This window comes from Dendrobium catenatum, unplaced genomic scaffold, assembly GCF_001605985.2.
Source record: "Dendrobium catenatum unplaced genomic scaffold, ASM160598v2 fragScaff_scaffold_1022, whole genome shotgun sequence".
Classification (NCBI taxonomy): domain Eukaryota; kingdom Viridiplantae; phylum Streptophyta; class Magnoliopsida; order Asparagales; family Orchidaceae; genus Dendrobium; species Dendrobium catenatum.
Genome location: NW_021319484.1, coordinates 3,936,089 through 3,949,877, shown reverse-complemented (window position 1 = coordinate 3,949,877; position 13,789 = coordinate 3,936,089). Strand labels below are relative to the sequence as shown.

General features: G+C 32.0%; 1 protein-coding gene across 2 annotated transcripts; it reads left to right on the top strand.

The window, feature by feature from the left end:
- The first annotated feature begins 364 nt into the window (after positions 1-364).
- LOC110110257 (heparan-alpha-glucosaminide N-acetyltransferase) lies at positions 365-3,994 on the top strand. Of its 2 annotated transcripts, XM_020841641.2 has the most exons (13): positions 365-435; positions 513-650; positions 738-819; positions 915-991; positions 1,097-1,212; positions 1,876-1,990; positions 2,091-2,207; positions 2,303-2,394; positions 2,512-2,578; positions 3,076-3,157; positions 3,265-3,356; positions 3,490-3,633; positions 3,731-3,994. In XM_020841641.2, exons 2-13 carry the CDS (start codon positions 516-518, stop codon positions 3,875-3,877), a joined length of 1,266 nt encoding a protein of 421 aa, XP_020697300.1. In that variant the 5' UTR covers positions 365-435; positions 513-515; the 3' UTR covers positions 3,878-3,994. The 2 variants fall into 2 exon arrangements, with proteins under 2 accessions (XP_020697300.1, XP_020697299.1); XM_020841640.2 differs by lacking the exon at positions 365-435 and having other exon boundaries at positions 442-650.
- The last annotated feature ends 9,795 nt before the right edge of the window (positions 3,995-13,789 follow it).

The window sequence follows — 13,789 nt, the reverse complement described above, 5'->3', positions numbered from 1 at the left end:
TAAAGTTTTTTTTAATGAATATTTAAAAAAATTCCTTCACCAAAAATATGACTTAGATTTTATTTGGGAGAATTTATTTTGCTGTTTTAAAAAAAAAGAAATTAGCATAATTTTTTCAAAAAAATAGTAAAAAACATATGATTGAAAGCTGTCTCGAAATGATACTTTAATGGAGTGAAAATAGAGTAATATTCTTCAATACTATGCATCTATCTTTTCATGTAATGCTTAGAGATAATAGATAATACATTTATAAGGATTAGATAATTGCTGGCGTTAGAGATTTTAAAAAATCTTAAGAACAATAACATGAAAATATAGATATATACAACAAATTTTGAATTTGCGATTAAATTTTGTGAAAAATATTTCTTTTTCTATCCTCCGATTTGTAAAAGAAGAATATGAAAGAAATGAGATTTAAATCGATAAAATGTGAAAAATTCAGTTCATACATCTCAGTTTACAAATCATCATATTTTAAATATGTAATTTTGCTTAAAATTTTGCAGGTAATGATATTGGTGGATGATTCTGGAGGATCATATGAGCGAATTGATCACTCTCCATGGAATGGCTGCACACTTGCGGATTTCGTCATGCCCTTCTTTCTCTTCATTGTTGGTGTGTCAATCGCTCTTGCTTTTAAGGTTTGCAAATGCTCGTTTTTCTTTGAATTGCAAAATCCATCTGAAACTGTTGAAGCTTATCGCTTTTGTTTTTTGAATGGCTGGCAGAGGATTTCTAGGGTTCCTGATGCAATCAGAAAGATTGTCGTCAGAACAATCAAACTCCTCTTTTGGGGAATTCTACTTCAAGGTAAGGGATGTAATATGCAATCGGAAAACCTAATTCACCTTTCTTTGATGCTAGGGGAAAATATTGATTAATCGGTGCATTTGCTGCAATTGAAGGTGGCTACTCGCATGCCCCTGATGATCTCTCCTACGGAGTTGACATGAAAAAGATTCGCTGGTGTGGCATCCTCCAGGTTCTTTCTTTTGCTCCCATTCCTTATATTTTCCCCATTGCTGATGGATGGTTTCTTCTCGAAGTTTGATCTTTGGATTCCTCTTACAATTTATTGGTTGGTCAGAGAATAGCACTGGCGTACTTGGTGGTGGCTCTTGTTGAAGTCTTCACATTTAAGTCTCGCCCTAGGGAGCTTGGCTCAAATCCTTTTGCCATTTTTAGAGGATATAGATGGCAATGGTAATTAAAAACATTTTTTTTTGTAATTTTAAAGTTTTTACTGGTTCGATAGATTTAAAAATTTTATAGTACTCTTTTAAATCTTCTAATCTTGCAAACTCTTTTGTTATGTATTTTTTGTGAGATTCCAGAGTGATTTCAAAGCTAAGAGGCTGCTTGGTAGTAAGTAGGATTTATGTAAAATACGATTTAGGAGTGTTAAATCCTTAAAACTATTTGGTTGTCAATATCTTTATTTAGAGTTAAACCATGAAAAACAGTTTGAATGCAAGTAAGAGGATTTAGAAGATCTTTAAGTTTGACACCTCCAAATCCCTCGAATCCTTCTATGATTATGATTTACTAAATCCACAATGTAGAACAAATCCAGCTGCATCCTAAATTTATGAAATCTAGGATGTAAGAAAGCCTCATAGAACTATGTACTATATTTATCTTAAATCTTGCTAAATCTTGGATGAATTAATCCTGCAACCAAACAATACTTAAATACATTAACTAGTTTCTTGTCAGTTTTCTTCTCTTCCGTATTGTGAAATTAATGGGGAAAAAGAAGGTTTTTTCATGCTGTTATCTCTATATATTAAAAAAAAATTTGTTTACTTTATCTGAAAAACTCTATTTGTGGTGCTTATGTAATAAGAGATTTGATGGGTTGATTAGGTTGGCTGGTTTCATTGCATTTTCCATCTACATGTGTACAACATTTGGGCTTTATGTTCCAGACTGGAGCTTTGTTTATAATGCAGGAGATACAGATGGTGAAAAGAGGTTTACGGTATGTTTTATGACTTGCATTTACATGTTCTGAATCTAGGAACCACGTTTATTTACTGTTGCGTGAAAATAGAACTAATCTATTTGATGAATCATTTCAGGTCAAATGTGGCAAGAGAGGACAATTAGGTCCTGCTTGTAATGCGGTTGGCTATGTTGATAGAGAAGTCTGGGGTATAAACCATCTCTATTCAACGCCTGTATGGATACGATCAAAGGTAGATTTGTCACCCAGTAGACCTTTTTTCATGTACAAAAATTGAAGGCTGATTTTGCAAGGCATTATTTGCTTGCTTATTAATGGAATGTGCAGGCGTGTACTTATAGTTCACCAGCCTCAGGACCTCTTCGTGCTGATGCTCCACCTTGGTGCTTTGCTCCCTTTGAGCCTGAGGGCTTGTTGAGGTCAAACTAAATATATTTTTATATCTTAGAAAGATTTTTCCTTCTTGTTTTTTCCAACATTTGTTCTCATCTTCTCAACTAATAATTACTCAATTTGCTTCCCTTCTTTTATTTCAGTTCAATATCAGCAATCCTTTCAGCAACTATTGGTATCCATTATGGACATGTTCTGATTCATTATAAGGTAATATATCATGAAATCAAGAAATTTTCAGTTTACTAACAGAAGTGTTGGTTGCTAAATGGATGATGATCTTTCATTTGTATCATATACGATTTTCATTCTAAAATTTGGAATTAAAAACATGGGTGTCTATGTAATATGTGCAAATATATTCAAACTTAAATTATAATAAAACACATCTACTTTAGTTATAATCCAAAAACTCCTAGGACACTGAAACAATGTTTTAAATAAAAGCAAAATATAATAAAATTGAAATTATGTTGACTTAATATATCAACATTTTGTTCATCAAAATTAATTCTTTGCATGCTAAAATAAGTCTTGAAATTAGGATTTTTTACAACAACTCTAAAAAATATAAATGTGTTTGCAATTATTAAACAAATTTGAGTGAAAATTTTCAGTTAACCAACACTATGATAAGAATAGTTCTTTACTCTAGAAAATAATATTGAATGGATAGGTATATGGTTCATTGTTTATATTCTACATAGGTTCATTCCGAGAGGCTCAAGCATTGGATGCTGACGGCTATCGTTTTACTTATTTCTGGCTTATTGCTTCATTTCACAAATGGTATGAATGTTCTAGTTTTTGTCAGCATATTCTGAATGTTTTCTAGCTATTTTGTTTATATATAAGCATTTTATAGCTTGAAATACTTCTATATGTTCACCTTGCAGCCATTCCTATCAATAAGCAACTGTATAGCGTCAGTTATGTTTGTTTCACAGCTGGGGCAGCTGGAATAGTTTTGTCTTTCTTCTACTTGCTGGTTTGTCAAAACCTTTCATCCTTCAACTTTTTTAGATTGTTTTCAACTGATTTTTACTAATCATCTCAAAAAAGGATTTCTTTTGGGCTGATAATACACAAAAGTAATTTGATTTTATAATTTTTATATTCAGATTGATGTATATCATTTGGGAAAACCATTTCTGTTCCTTGAATATATCGGAATGAACTCAATGTTAATTTTTGTATTGGGGGCTTCAGCAATACTTCCAGCATTTGTAAACGGCTGGTATTATGAGAATCCAGGCAATACACTTGTAAGATATATATATGCAATCTCTTAATTATTCATTTAAACATCTTTGCAATTAATTTCTTTGTTGTAACTCCATCTTTTCATGACTGCATTTGCAGGTTTATTGGATTCAAAAGCATATCTTCATGAAAGTTTGGCACTATAAGAGAATTGGGACTCTTTTATATGTGATATTCGGTGAGATCCTCTTCTACGCAGTTCTAGCAGCCATCTGCCATAAACTTGGCTTCTACTGGAAGTTATAATTGTTTTGCAATTACCAATTATGCATATTATGAAATTTCAGATTTCTTTTCAATTACATGTTGTTAAGTGTAAACTTTAGTGAATGATAGTTTTATGGGAAATGATTGGATTGTCTATCATGATTCATTCAAATACTTGTACAAGTTTGTGATTGCAAATTTAAAAATCAATAACAATTTAAAAAATTATAAAATATTTTAATTTTTTAAACACTTCTGTAATAAAATATCTATGTGAGAAGTTCATTATTATATGTAACTAAAATTTTTTCACTATTTTTTGAAGTCTTGTGAGGCATTGATTATTAAGCATACCATAATGATATATATCAATGGGAATATATAAGCATGAAAGGAGAAGGAAGACTGGAATGCCAACAGATGTCTGTGTAATTGGATAATTTTTTTAATAGATTGAAATTGGAATAATACGCAGCAACATGTAATAAATTCTAGACCTTCTTATCCCTCAGGTTTTAATCAAAACAATTAACTAAATTGGGAATTCAACTTGTGTTAATTATGTACAAGTATAAATTTCTGAATAAACTTCTTTATTGTCTCCTGCCCTCTCCACTTTTTCTCATGGATTTTGTGTCATAAGAATGAAATATTTTAAAGAAAGCTACAAAATTTTGATTAAAAAAACTGCAAATGAGAAGAAAGTTGTATTTTGAATTTTATTAAATAATATCATAATCCATTGATCTCACTAATATTCTTATCTTTAATTAGTGTTGGCATTTAGGATATTCTAGTTAGAAATCCATCGATTATTTTTACTTTCTCATAACTCAAGTCAGTAGAAACTATCTTAATTCAGTTCCTTCATTTTTTTTTCCCTTTCCTTTTCATTTCCTCCCTTTCAATTACTTCATAAGCATAATCCTTCTAATTTCAGATAAAAAAATATATTCTATGTAAGTTTAATATTTTGAAATATATTGATAATCATGCTCTAAACCAATAATCTCATATTATAAAAAACAAGTATGATGAAAGTATCATATTATTCTATCTCATATACTTTTTTTCAAACTTGAATCAAAATCCTCAATTTTTTTTAATATTGAGCATGAAAAAAAATAGTGGCTACATTGCTTTACACTAATGGCAGTAAATAGTAAGCAATACACAAAGATAAAGAAAATGTCTCACTTGTATTTCCTATGTAAAAGAGCGCATATAAAGATTAAGAAAAGGTATTGTACTGTGTGTAGAAAAATGCTTTTGCTTTACAAGTGTAAGTTGGATATTCATTTGGTTGTTATAATCCTACGATGTAATTATGCTTGGTTGCTCCATGAGCTGTGATAAGTAGCAGTCGCTATTATCTTCCCTCAAATGCATGGTAATCGATGAATCGTGAGTTTGATGCGAAGCTGTTGAAATCTATGAGTTGGAAGATAATTTGTAGGAATGTCCACCGGCTGGTCCAGGGAAGAGACTGAGAATGAAGCAAGTTTGAACCTATTCTCTAATAAAGTGATATTCGAACTCAATGTGTTTAGTGCGAGTGTGAAATATATGATATTTGGCAAGTGCAAAGACAGAAATGTTGTTGTAGTGAAGAGTCTTGGGTTGTAAGATATCTATGTTGAAATCCTGTAGAAGCCGTTGTAGCCAGATGATGTCTGCAGCTACTGCGGCAAGAGCTCTATTTGGCTTCGGTGGAGGAACGATCCACGGTTGGTTTCTTCTTGACAATATATGAAATAAGGGTAGAGCCTAGAAAGGAATAGTGGCTTGTTGTAGATTGATAAGTAGAGGGGCCACTTGCCTAGTCTAAATCGGAGTATGAGTCTAATTGAAGTGGGCCATTGGTGATGGGCAGTCCATATGATACTTAGCCTTTGATGTAAAGAAGTAGGTGTTTGAACAGTTGAGAGTGTTCTAGTAGAGGATTATGCATTTGTTGGCATAGCTGATTTACTACATAAGCTATGTCAAGTTGAGTTATAGTAAGGTATTGAAGTGAGCCAGTGAGATGATGATATAATTATGGTAAGAATGAGGGTCTAGAGGGCTTGGAGGAGATCCAATGTTTGGCTAGTGTGGGATTAGAGTCATAATTGCAAGAGGTGAATCCTACTTTTATTGAGCATGAATAATATATAGGTATATTGGGATAGAAACATGAAGTTTGATTGGCAGTGAATTTGATTTCCAAGTAAATTAGATGAATAGCCAAGGCGTTTCATTGAGAAGGTGGAGTTGAGATTGTGAATGAGTTACTGAAGGTTTGTTGGATAGGTGCTAGAGAGAAGAACATCTTCAATGTAGATGATAAGGTAGATAAATTGTCTATGTGAGTTATAGATGGATACATAAGAATCAGCTTTATTTTGATGAAAACTGAGAGATATTAAATGAGTAGAAAATATATGAAACCATTGTTGAGGTGCCTGTTTTAGACAGTATATAGCTCTCTTGAGAAAACATACATGGTTTAGAAATTGTGGATCTTCAAAACCTTTGGGTTGAGACATATAATTGACGTATGGGTCATTATTTGTTGAGTTCAAGAGTGAGTAATACTCTAGTGGATGGCATTTTGGTAATTGAACTGAACATTTCATCATACTTTAATCCATCTTCTTGGTGGTTTCCTTGAGCAATAAGGTGAGCTTTATATTGTTGTATAGAGCAATGGGGATGAAGTTTGAGGCAACAGGTCCAACGACCGCCAAGAGGTTTAGGTGAGGATGGTTTTCAGACAAGTGTCCAAGTTCCCTTTTGCTGTATATCACAAAATTTTGTGGCCATGGCATTTTTCCAAACAGGATGCTTGAGGGTTTCAGAGAATGTTGTGTGTTTAGTTGTAGGTGATATTAATGAGAAGAGATTTAGAAGTTGGCATTGTTTTAGGTAATTGGTTTGGAACCTAGTGATCACATGATGGCAAGGAGAAGGACTGACAATAGTATTTGTGGAGGGAAATTTTGATTGGTTAAATGAACTGTTGGTGGAAGGGATCTAAAGTGTTTCAATTGTGGAATTGATGATTGATTGTGAAGGTGAGAAGCATGTAGCATTTGTGAATGAGAATATGTGGTTGGAGAGGAACTTGAAGTATAAGAAGGCGGGTGAGCAAGAATGGAATAGAGTTGGTTAAAGAAATGGGAAGGTGGATTCATCGAATTAAATGTTACAAGAGATGAAGATTTTGCTAGAGGACTAATCAAGATATTTGTACCCTTCGTGTGTGTCTGAGTAGCCTAGGAAGATGCAAAGAGTAGATTAAGGTTGTAGTATGTGACAAATAGAAGGAGGAAACCATGAGAAGCTTGCTCAACCAAAGGTGTGAAGGTGATTATAGGATGGTGGGTGATTGAATGGGAGTAGATATGGTGATTTGTGGTTGGTGACATGAGACGTCATATAGTTGATTGTGTACACTATAGTGAGAGATGCATTTGACTATAGATGGAATGGAAGATGGGCATCCTGAAGTAAGGTTCTTGTAGTTTCAATGATGTGGCGGTGCTTATGCTCAGCAAGGCCATTTTATTTAGGGGTATATGGGTAGCTAGGTTGGTGGAGAATGCCATGAGTTTGAAGAAACATTGTGAGAGAGTGATTAAGGAATTCAGTACCACAATCTGTATGAATACATTTTATTTGAGATGATAATTGTTTTTCAATGAGTTGTTTGAAGTTAATAAAAATGTTTGTAACTTTTGATTTGGCTCTTATAAGAAATAACCATGTATAGCTGGAGAAGTCATCAATAAGTAGTAAATAATATATATTATCTTATGAATATCACATTGGGGAGGGAACCCAAACTTTAGAATGTAAGAGTTCTAGAGGGGTACATTTGTGATTACTAGAAGGTAAGAAATACAGTTTGTGGCTCTTAGAGGCCATACATGAAAAGTAAGGAGATGGTTAAGCTGGAATGTAGAGGTCTTAATTGTATTTGGATCTGATTATTATGGTATGCGAATGTGGATGACTAAGAAATCAGTTCAAGTAGAGGTCAGGCGAGAGAGACATGATAAGTGCTTAGGGAGCAAACCATGGAGAAGGTTGCAGTGGTTGCAGTGAGTATATGCCATTATGGGCGGGTCCCTGATGAATGCAGTTGTGGTGCTGATCCAGAATTTCATAACTCGATGCTTCAAAGTAGATATAAAGATAATTATCATGAGTGAGATTATATATATATATATATATAACTTGATTTTGCATCGAAATTCGTGCCCGATTAAGATAATTTTTGCGACGTATCAATTATTATTATATATATACTTGTGACGAGTCAAAACGGGTTAATCGGAGCCATTGAAATTGAATTCAATTTGAGTTAATTTGATTTGATTTTGATTTGATTGGTGAGTTAATTTTGAGCTTAATGATGCATCAATTTGATCAAAAATAAATTAGATTGAGTTGATCGACATCAACGAATCATAAATTGAGCTTGATTTGAGTTCGTTTTGGAGTTGAATTGAAATTGGATTGAAATGATTTTGATTCGAATTGAGTGATAGGTTCGAGTCGATGCTACGTCATTAGGCGTCCACCTAAGGGAAATCCTATGGGTGCGACATCTACACTAGGCTACGAAAACCTAGGTACTAGAGTCGATTCCAGGAAAATTGACCTCGAATAATGAGGTCAACAAGGAGGATGCTAGCATTTCCTTGGGTGTGGAGATAACATGTGAAGGTGTGTAGTTGACATTTAAAATGATGTCAATAATTTGAAACAGAGTGGCCTCTCCTGTTGCAGATTTGGCATATATGAGGTGTTGAGGCTGGTTGGATGGGAGGAGAAGCTTGTAGTAAGGGGTTTTGTAAAAAGTGAGGATAAACATGAGATCCTCAACTACGATTTGTTTGGAGTGAACAAGATGGGTTATGAGAAATGTGAGCTTTGGTTGACTCACTGGATATATTAATCTCTTCACTGATAAGAATATAATAAAAGTAATCAAGGCTTATAGGTATGAGCTGGTTTCATATGGATGTTTTGAATGATTGATATAGTGGTGGGAAGAAAGTGAGGGTTGAACAACTACCAGATTTTGGTCAATGAGGAGCCACTGACAATGAGCAGGATTTATAATGGTGGTAAAATTTGGTTTGGAGATGTTAGGTGGTAGTATTAGGAATGTGCTATAAAGGAAACTAGATAATCTGTTGGTTGAGAAGAGCTTAAGAATGTAGAATTTTCATATATAATAGGTGTAATTTGAGAGTTGTGTGGAAACTATGATTTTGATGTTAGAGATAACAAATTTTAGAGAGGAAAGAATGTGAGGTTCGGAGAAGGACATGAATAGGGAACCATCGTTAAGCTGTTAGGTGATAGACTGCTCCATGCTAATGATGTATACACCTTAAGGTATAGCAACTATGATACCATGAAGAAATAGTGGCTACATTGCTTTACACTACAGGTAGTAAATAGTAAGCAATACACAAATGATGGAGAAAATGACTCACTTGTATTTCATGTGCAAAAGAGCATACAAAAAGACTAAGGCTTCATTTGGGACAATTGTCTTACTACTTTATAATGTAAATTCTTAGTATACAAATTTCTTAAATTAGAATTTTTTGTACTAAAAAGTTGTATTAAAAAGTAGTAAGAAAGATGCCCAAACAAAGCCTAAGACAAGGTGTTGTACCATGTGTCTAGAAAAGTGTTTTTGCTTTCACTTACCCAGTAAAAGTCCGCTCGGCTTGCCTGAGTTGCCTCCGGCTCGAGCTTGACTTGTGAGCTTACCTCACCAAAGAAGATGGAATGTCTGCTCGCCGACTTGACTTGCTAGAGAAAGAGATCATGAGCTTAACTCGGGATTCATTGCAAGCAACTAGCAGGAGAAGAAGGTGAAAGAATTTATTTTTTATTGGGAGAAGAGATTGGCAGGCTTTTTAAAAATATATTTAATTTTTTTTTTTTAATTACAACCAGTTGGTAGGTTTTTCCAAAAAAAATTCGTGGAAGCAATACTTTGCATTAAATGCAATTAATATTTTGTATTTTTAGGATGCGTTGGAAGCAACAAATTTCTTTAAATAATACAAGTTTTTTATTTTTAATATAATATTATAAGTTAGAACTCTAGCTCGTTTAATATGCAAGCTATCAAGTTAAACTCTCGAGCTCATTACCGAATCGAGTTTGAGCCGGCTCACGTGATAGTTCAGCTGACTTAAACCCCTAATCAAGATATTATTTCACCATGAAATATTAAATTTAAAGGAAAAAAAATCACCAAAAAGAATGAGAGTATTTTAAAAATAATTAATTTGTGCCCCCACTAATTAAAATTTTTGGGTCTGCCCCTATTTTCTTTACAAGTGTAAGGTGGATATTCATTTAGTTTTTATAATCCTACAATGTAATTATGTTTATGCTACTCTATGAGTTGTGATGAGTAGTAGTCACTATTAGAGCAAAAATTAATAATCATATGACTTAAATTCTATGTTCATCTTAAGGAGAATGAAATCCCAAGCCACTGAAGTAACCAAGAGGCCGTTCATACCTCTAATTTCCTTTTAAAAAATTAAAAAATGCATAACATACTAACACAAATGACAAACATTCAACTTTCAGGTGAAAGTTTTGTGCTTATAGCTATGATTAAATCCGGAAAGCTTCAAAAATGCTCAGTTAGCTAAGCATTACTTGAAAAATTGGTAAGCTTGACTTTGAATGAAAAAGAATAAAGCTTCATTGGGAAGGTTTTCTTCTTGCTTCTTAAAGCACTTTTCTAATACAAAATTAGAAAATTTTGTACTAAAAAACTGCTTTAAGAAGCAGAAAGAAAAGTCGTCCCAAACAAAGCCTAAGGCTTCATTTGGAGTGGCTTTCTTACTGCTTCTTAAATCAATTTTTTTAGTACAAAAATTAAAATTTCTTATACTATTTTATATATTGAAGTAAATTTGGATGGTAGCTTTCTAGTAATTTTGGACGATAAATAAGTATGATATATAGTATGGAACTACTATTTTACCATTAATAAAGAGGACTGAAACACCAGCACCATTGGCACTCTGTTCATTGAATAGATCCCAAAGATCTCCAAGATTGAAGTAATTGGATTCTACTTTTTTAGTTGGTTGCTTTAAAAAGTTATAATGCATGCCAACAAAAAATTAAGGCTTTGTTTCAGACAACTTTCTTACTATTTTTTAAAAAGCAACTCATCTTGATATGTTGCATTGGTTGGGAGCTTTGGCTATAGACCAAGAAGTTTAGTGTTCGATAAATCATCTCTGCAATAAAAGATGGTGTTCGATAAGATAATTCATGAAAGAATATACAAAAATAAAATAAAATTGCAAATGAATCTTCAATGATGATTATCTAGAAAAATCAAAGGAGATGTTTGGCTACAAGTAAGATTTAGCAATTACTATAAACCAACATGTCATAAATCTTAACCGGATTAAAATCTTTTGACATGACAACTATTAAATATTATAATATTTTGATAAATTATTTGTAAAAAAATTTTAATTCAAAAAATTTTTGTATTAGAAAGCTGCTTTAGAAAATAGTAAGAAAGTTGTTCCAAACAAAATCTAAGGCTTCGTTTGGGACGACTTTCTTACTGCTTCAGAAAGCAACTTTATAGTATAAAAAATTTAATTTTTATAATAAAACTCCGTTTTAAGAAGCAGTATTATAAGAAATAAATATAAATATAAATATGGTTTATAATAAAAATAAAAAACTTATAATATAAAAAACTTTTAAAAATAAAATTTCATGACTTAAATTTAAATATAATTTATAGTAAGATTATATGGAAATCCACTCTCTATGCCTATAGTAAATAGCTTATTGAATGTTTAATGGTTTCCCTCTATTTCACTTAAAAATTAATCAAATTCCACTTATTTAGGCTTTGTTTGGGACAACTTTCTTACTGTTTTCTAAAGCAAATTTTCAGTACAAAAATTTCTAGTTCAAGAAATTTTTGTCCTAAAAAATTACTTTTAAAAACAGTAACAAAAGTTGTCCCAAATGAAAGATTAGTTCAACATCACTTAAAAAGTAAGATTATTCATACTTGTAAACAGCTAAGGATAGCACCTCTTGTTAGTCCTTTTTTTTTCTTAGTTGTTTAAATTCTAAAATTGCCTTCATGGGAAGGTAGGAAAAAAATGTGTATGTTCACCTAAGGAATAAGCATAGGGGTTTTTATAAGGAATAAAAAAATCTTTCTTTTATTAGGTAAAAAGTTCTTGTCGATATTCTCATTGGGTAGAAGCTTTCATTGAGGGTAGGCAAAAACCAATAATTTATGTGGTTAATTTTATTAAAATATAAATTCTAATGAAAGAAAAAAAATTGAGGGTGGGCAAAGTTTAAAGGTGAATGAAGTGCTCCAAATGAAATGCATCTTAAGTGAGAGCATATAATGTCTCATTTTTCAAACTATGAAGATCAAAGTAAAGCAATGTTTTTTAAAGGTGGGTATTTCATTTTGGTTATTATTAGATACCAATTAAGATAGCATAAAGTATTTTTCTTCTCTTCCTCTTTTTCTCGAGCAAGAAAATCACCAACAAACTGATCAACCGCACTTGCATATAGTATTAATAAGCATCTTGAAATAAACATATTCATAGTGGTAAAGATAGTTTTATTCTTAAGCTTTGTATGAAGAGCCTCCCAACCTAAAAAAAAAGGAAAAAATCATAAGACGTGGCCTAGTTGAAATAATTCACAATGTAAGTGTGATTAGAAAAGTCTACCTTTCCCCTTAATTAAAGAAGATATAATTACATAGTATATAAACTTGTTTGACTGCTTATTGTTACATTAGAGAATGTTGGAGAAAGAATGAAGAGTGATGATGATAATTTAAGAGTAAATGGTTAGGCGATGGCAATTCTTGATGGTCGAATGGTGGTCATTGGGCAATATTCGAGTAATGACGATTGGGTGTGATGCATAGATGACAATGGTTGGGCAATTTTGGTCAATTAATGGTGGTTAAATTATGATAGTCAAATGAAAATTGTTGTAAGTTGATTTGTTGATGGTCTTATGATGATATTGGGTGATAGTTGGGTAATAATGGTTGGGTGATGATGCCTGGATGATAGTTGCTGAGCGATAATTGTCAGACATTAACGGTTATATTATAATAGTCAAGTGATGATAATTATAATTTGACTTTTTATCATTTATAATACACATATTTATGATAATTTATTCTTATGTTTTTATTTGACCTAGTGTCTCCTAAAATATTTTTTGGACCAAAATATCCATAATGAAGAATAATATGTTGTATTTATATATTGATGGGGGCGGTGGAGTAACCTAAAGAATTGTGAAAATGATTTAGGGCTCTATCAATCCCTAAACAATACTTAAATTTTCTTTGATATACAAAATATAAAAATCCCATTTAATATACGCAACTATACGTACCAAATCAAGTAATATAGTGATAGAGTATAGTATCGATCACATGAGGAAGAATATTTACTTGCAAATACTAGTACTGTTTATTTCAACTATAACAATTATTCAACTTAATTAAAATAAGTTTTGATGAATATTCAATCACTTAATTTGAAATAAAAATAATTAAATAAAACACTATTTGGATAAATTATTTTTAATTGATGGAATATAAATACAATATGTTTACTAATGATTTTCTTTTATATTGCTATTATTCAGAGCATATGCATCATCAATCGCTTAGTCAAACATGAAGAGATAAATAACAGATTAAGCTCTTTCAACCTGAATACCACTCTAAACTCACATAGTCTGTTATTACCCTATGAATTGATGGGGGCGGTGGAGTAACCGAAATAATTGTGAAAATAATTTAGGGCTCTATCAATCCCTAAACAATACTTAAGTTTTCTTTGATAAAAAAAATATTAAAACCTCATTAAATATACGTAACTATACGTACCA

Bases quoted from the DNA above. Each gene is read 5' to 3' on its own strand.
- LOC110110257 (XM_020841641.2), top strand. From the start codon at position 516: ATGATATTGGTGGATGATTCTGGAGGATCATATGAGCGAATTGATCAC. The intron at 1,991-2,090 runs GTATGTTTTATG...GAATCATTTCAG, and splicing joins ATGGTGAAAAGAGGTTTACG to GTCAAATGTGGCAAGAGAGG. The intron at 2,208-2,302 runs GTAGATTTGTCA...TGGAATGTGCAG, and splicing joins CTGTATGGATACGATCAAAG to GCGTGTACTTATAGTTCACC.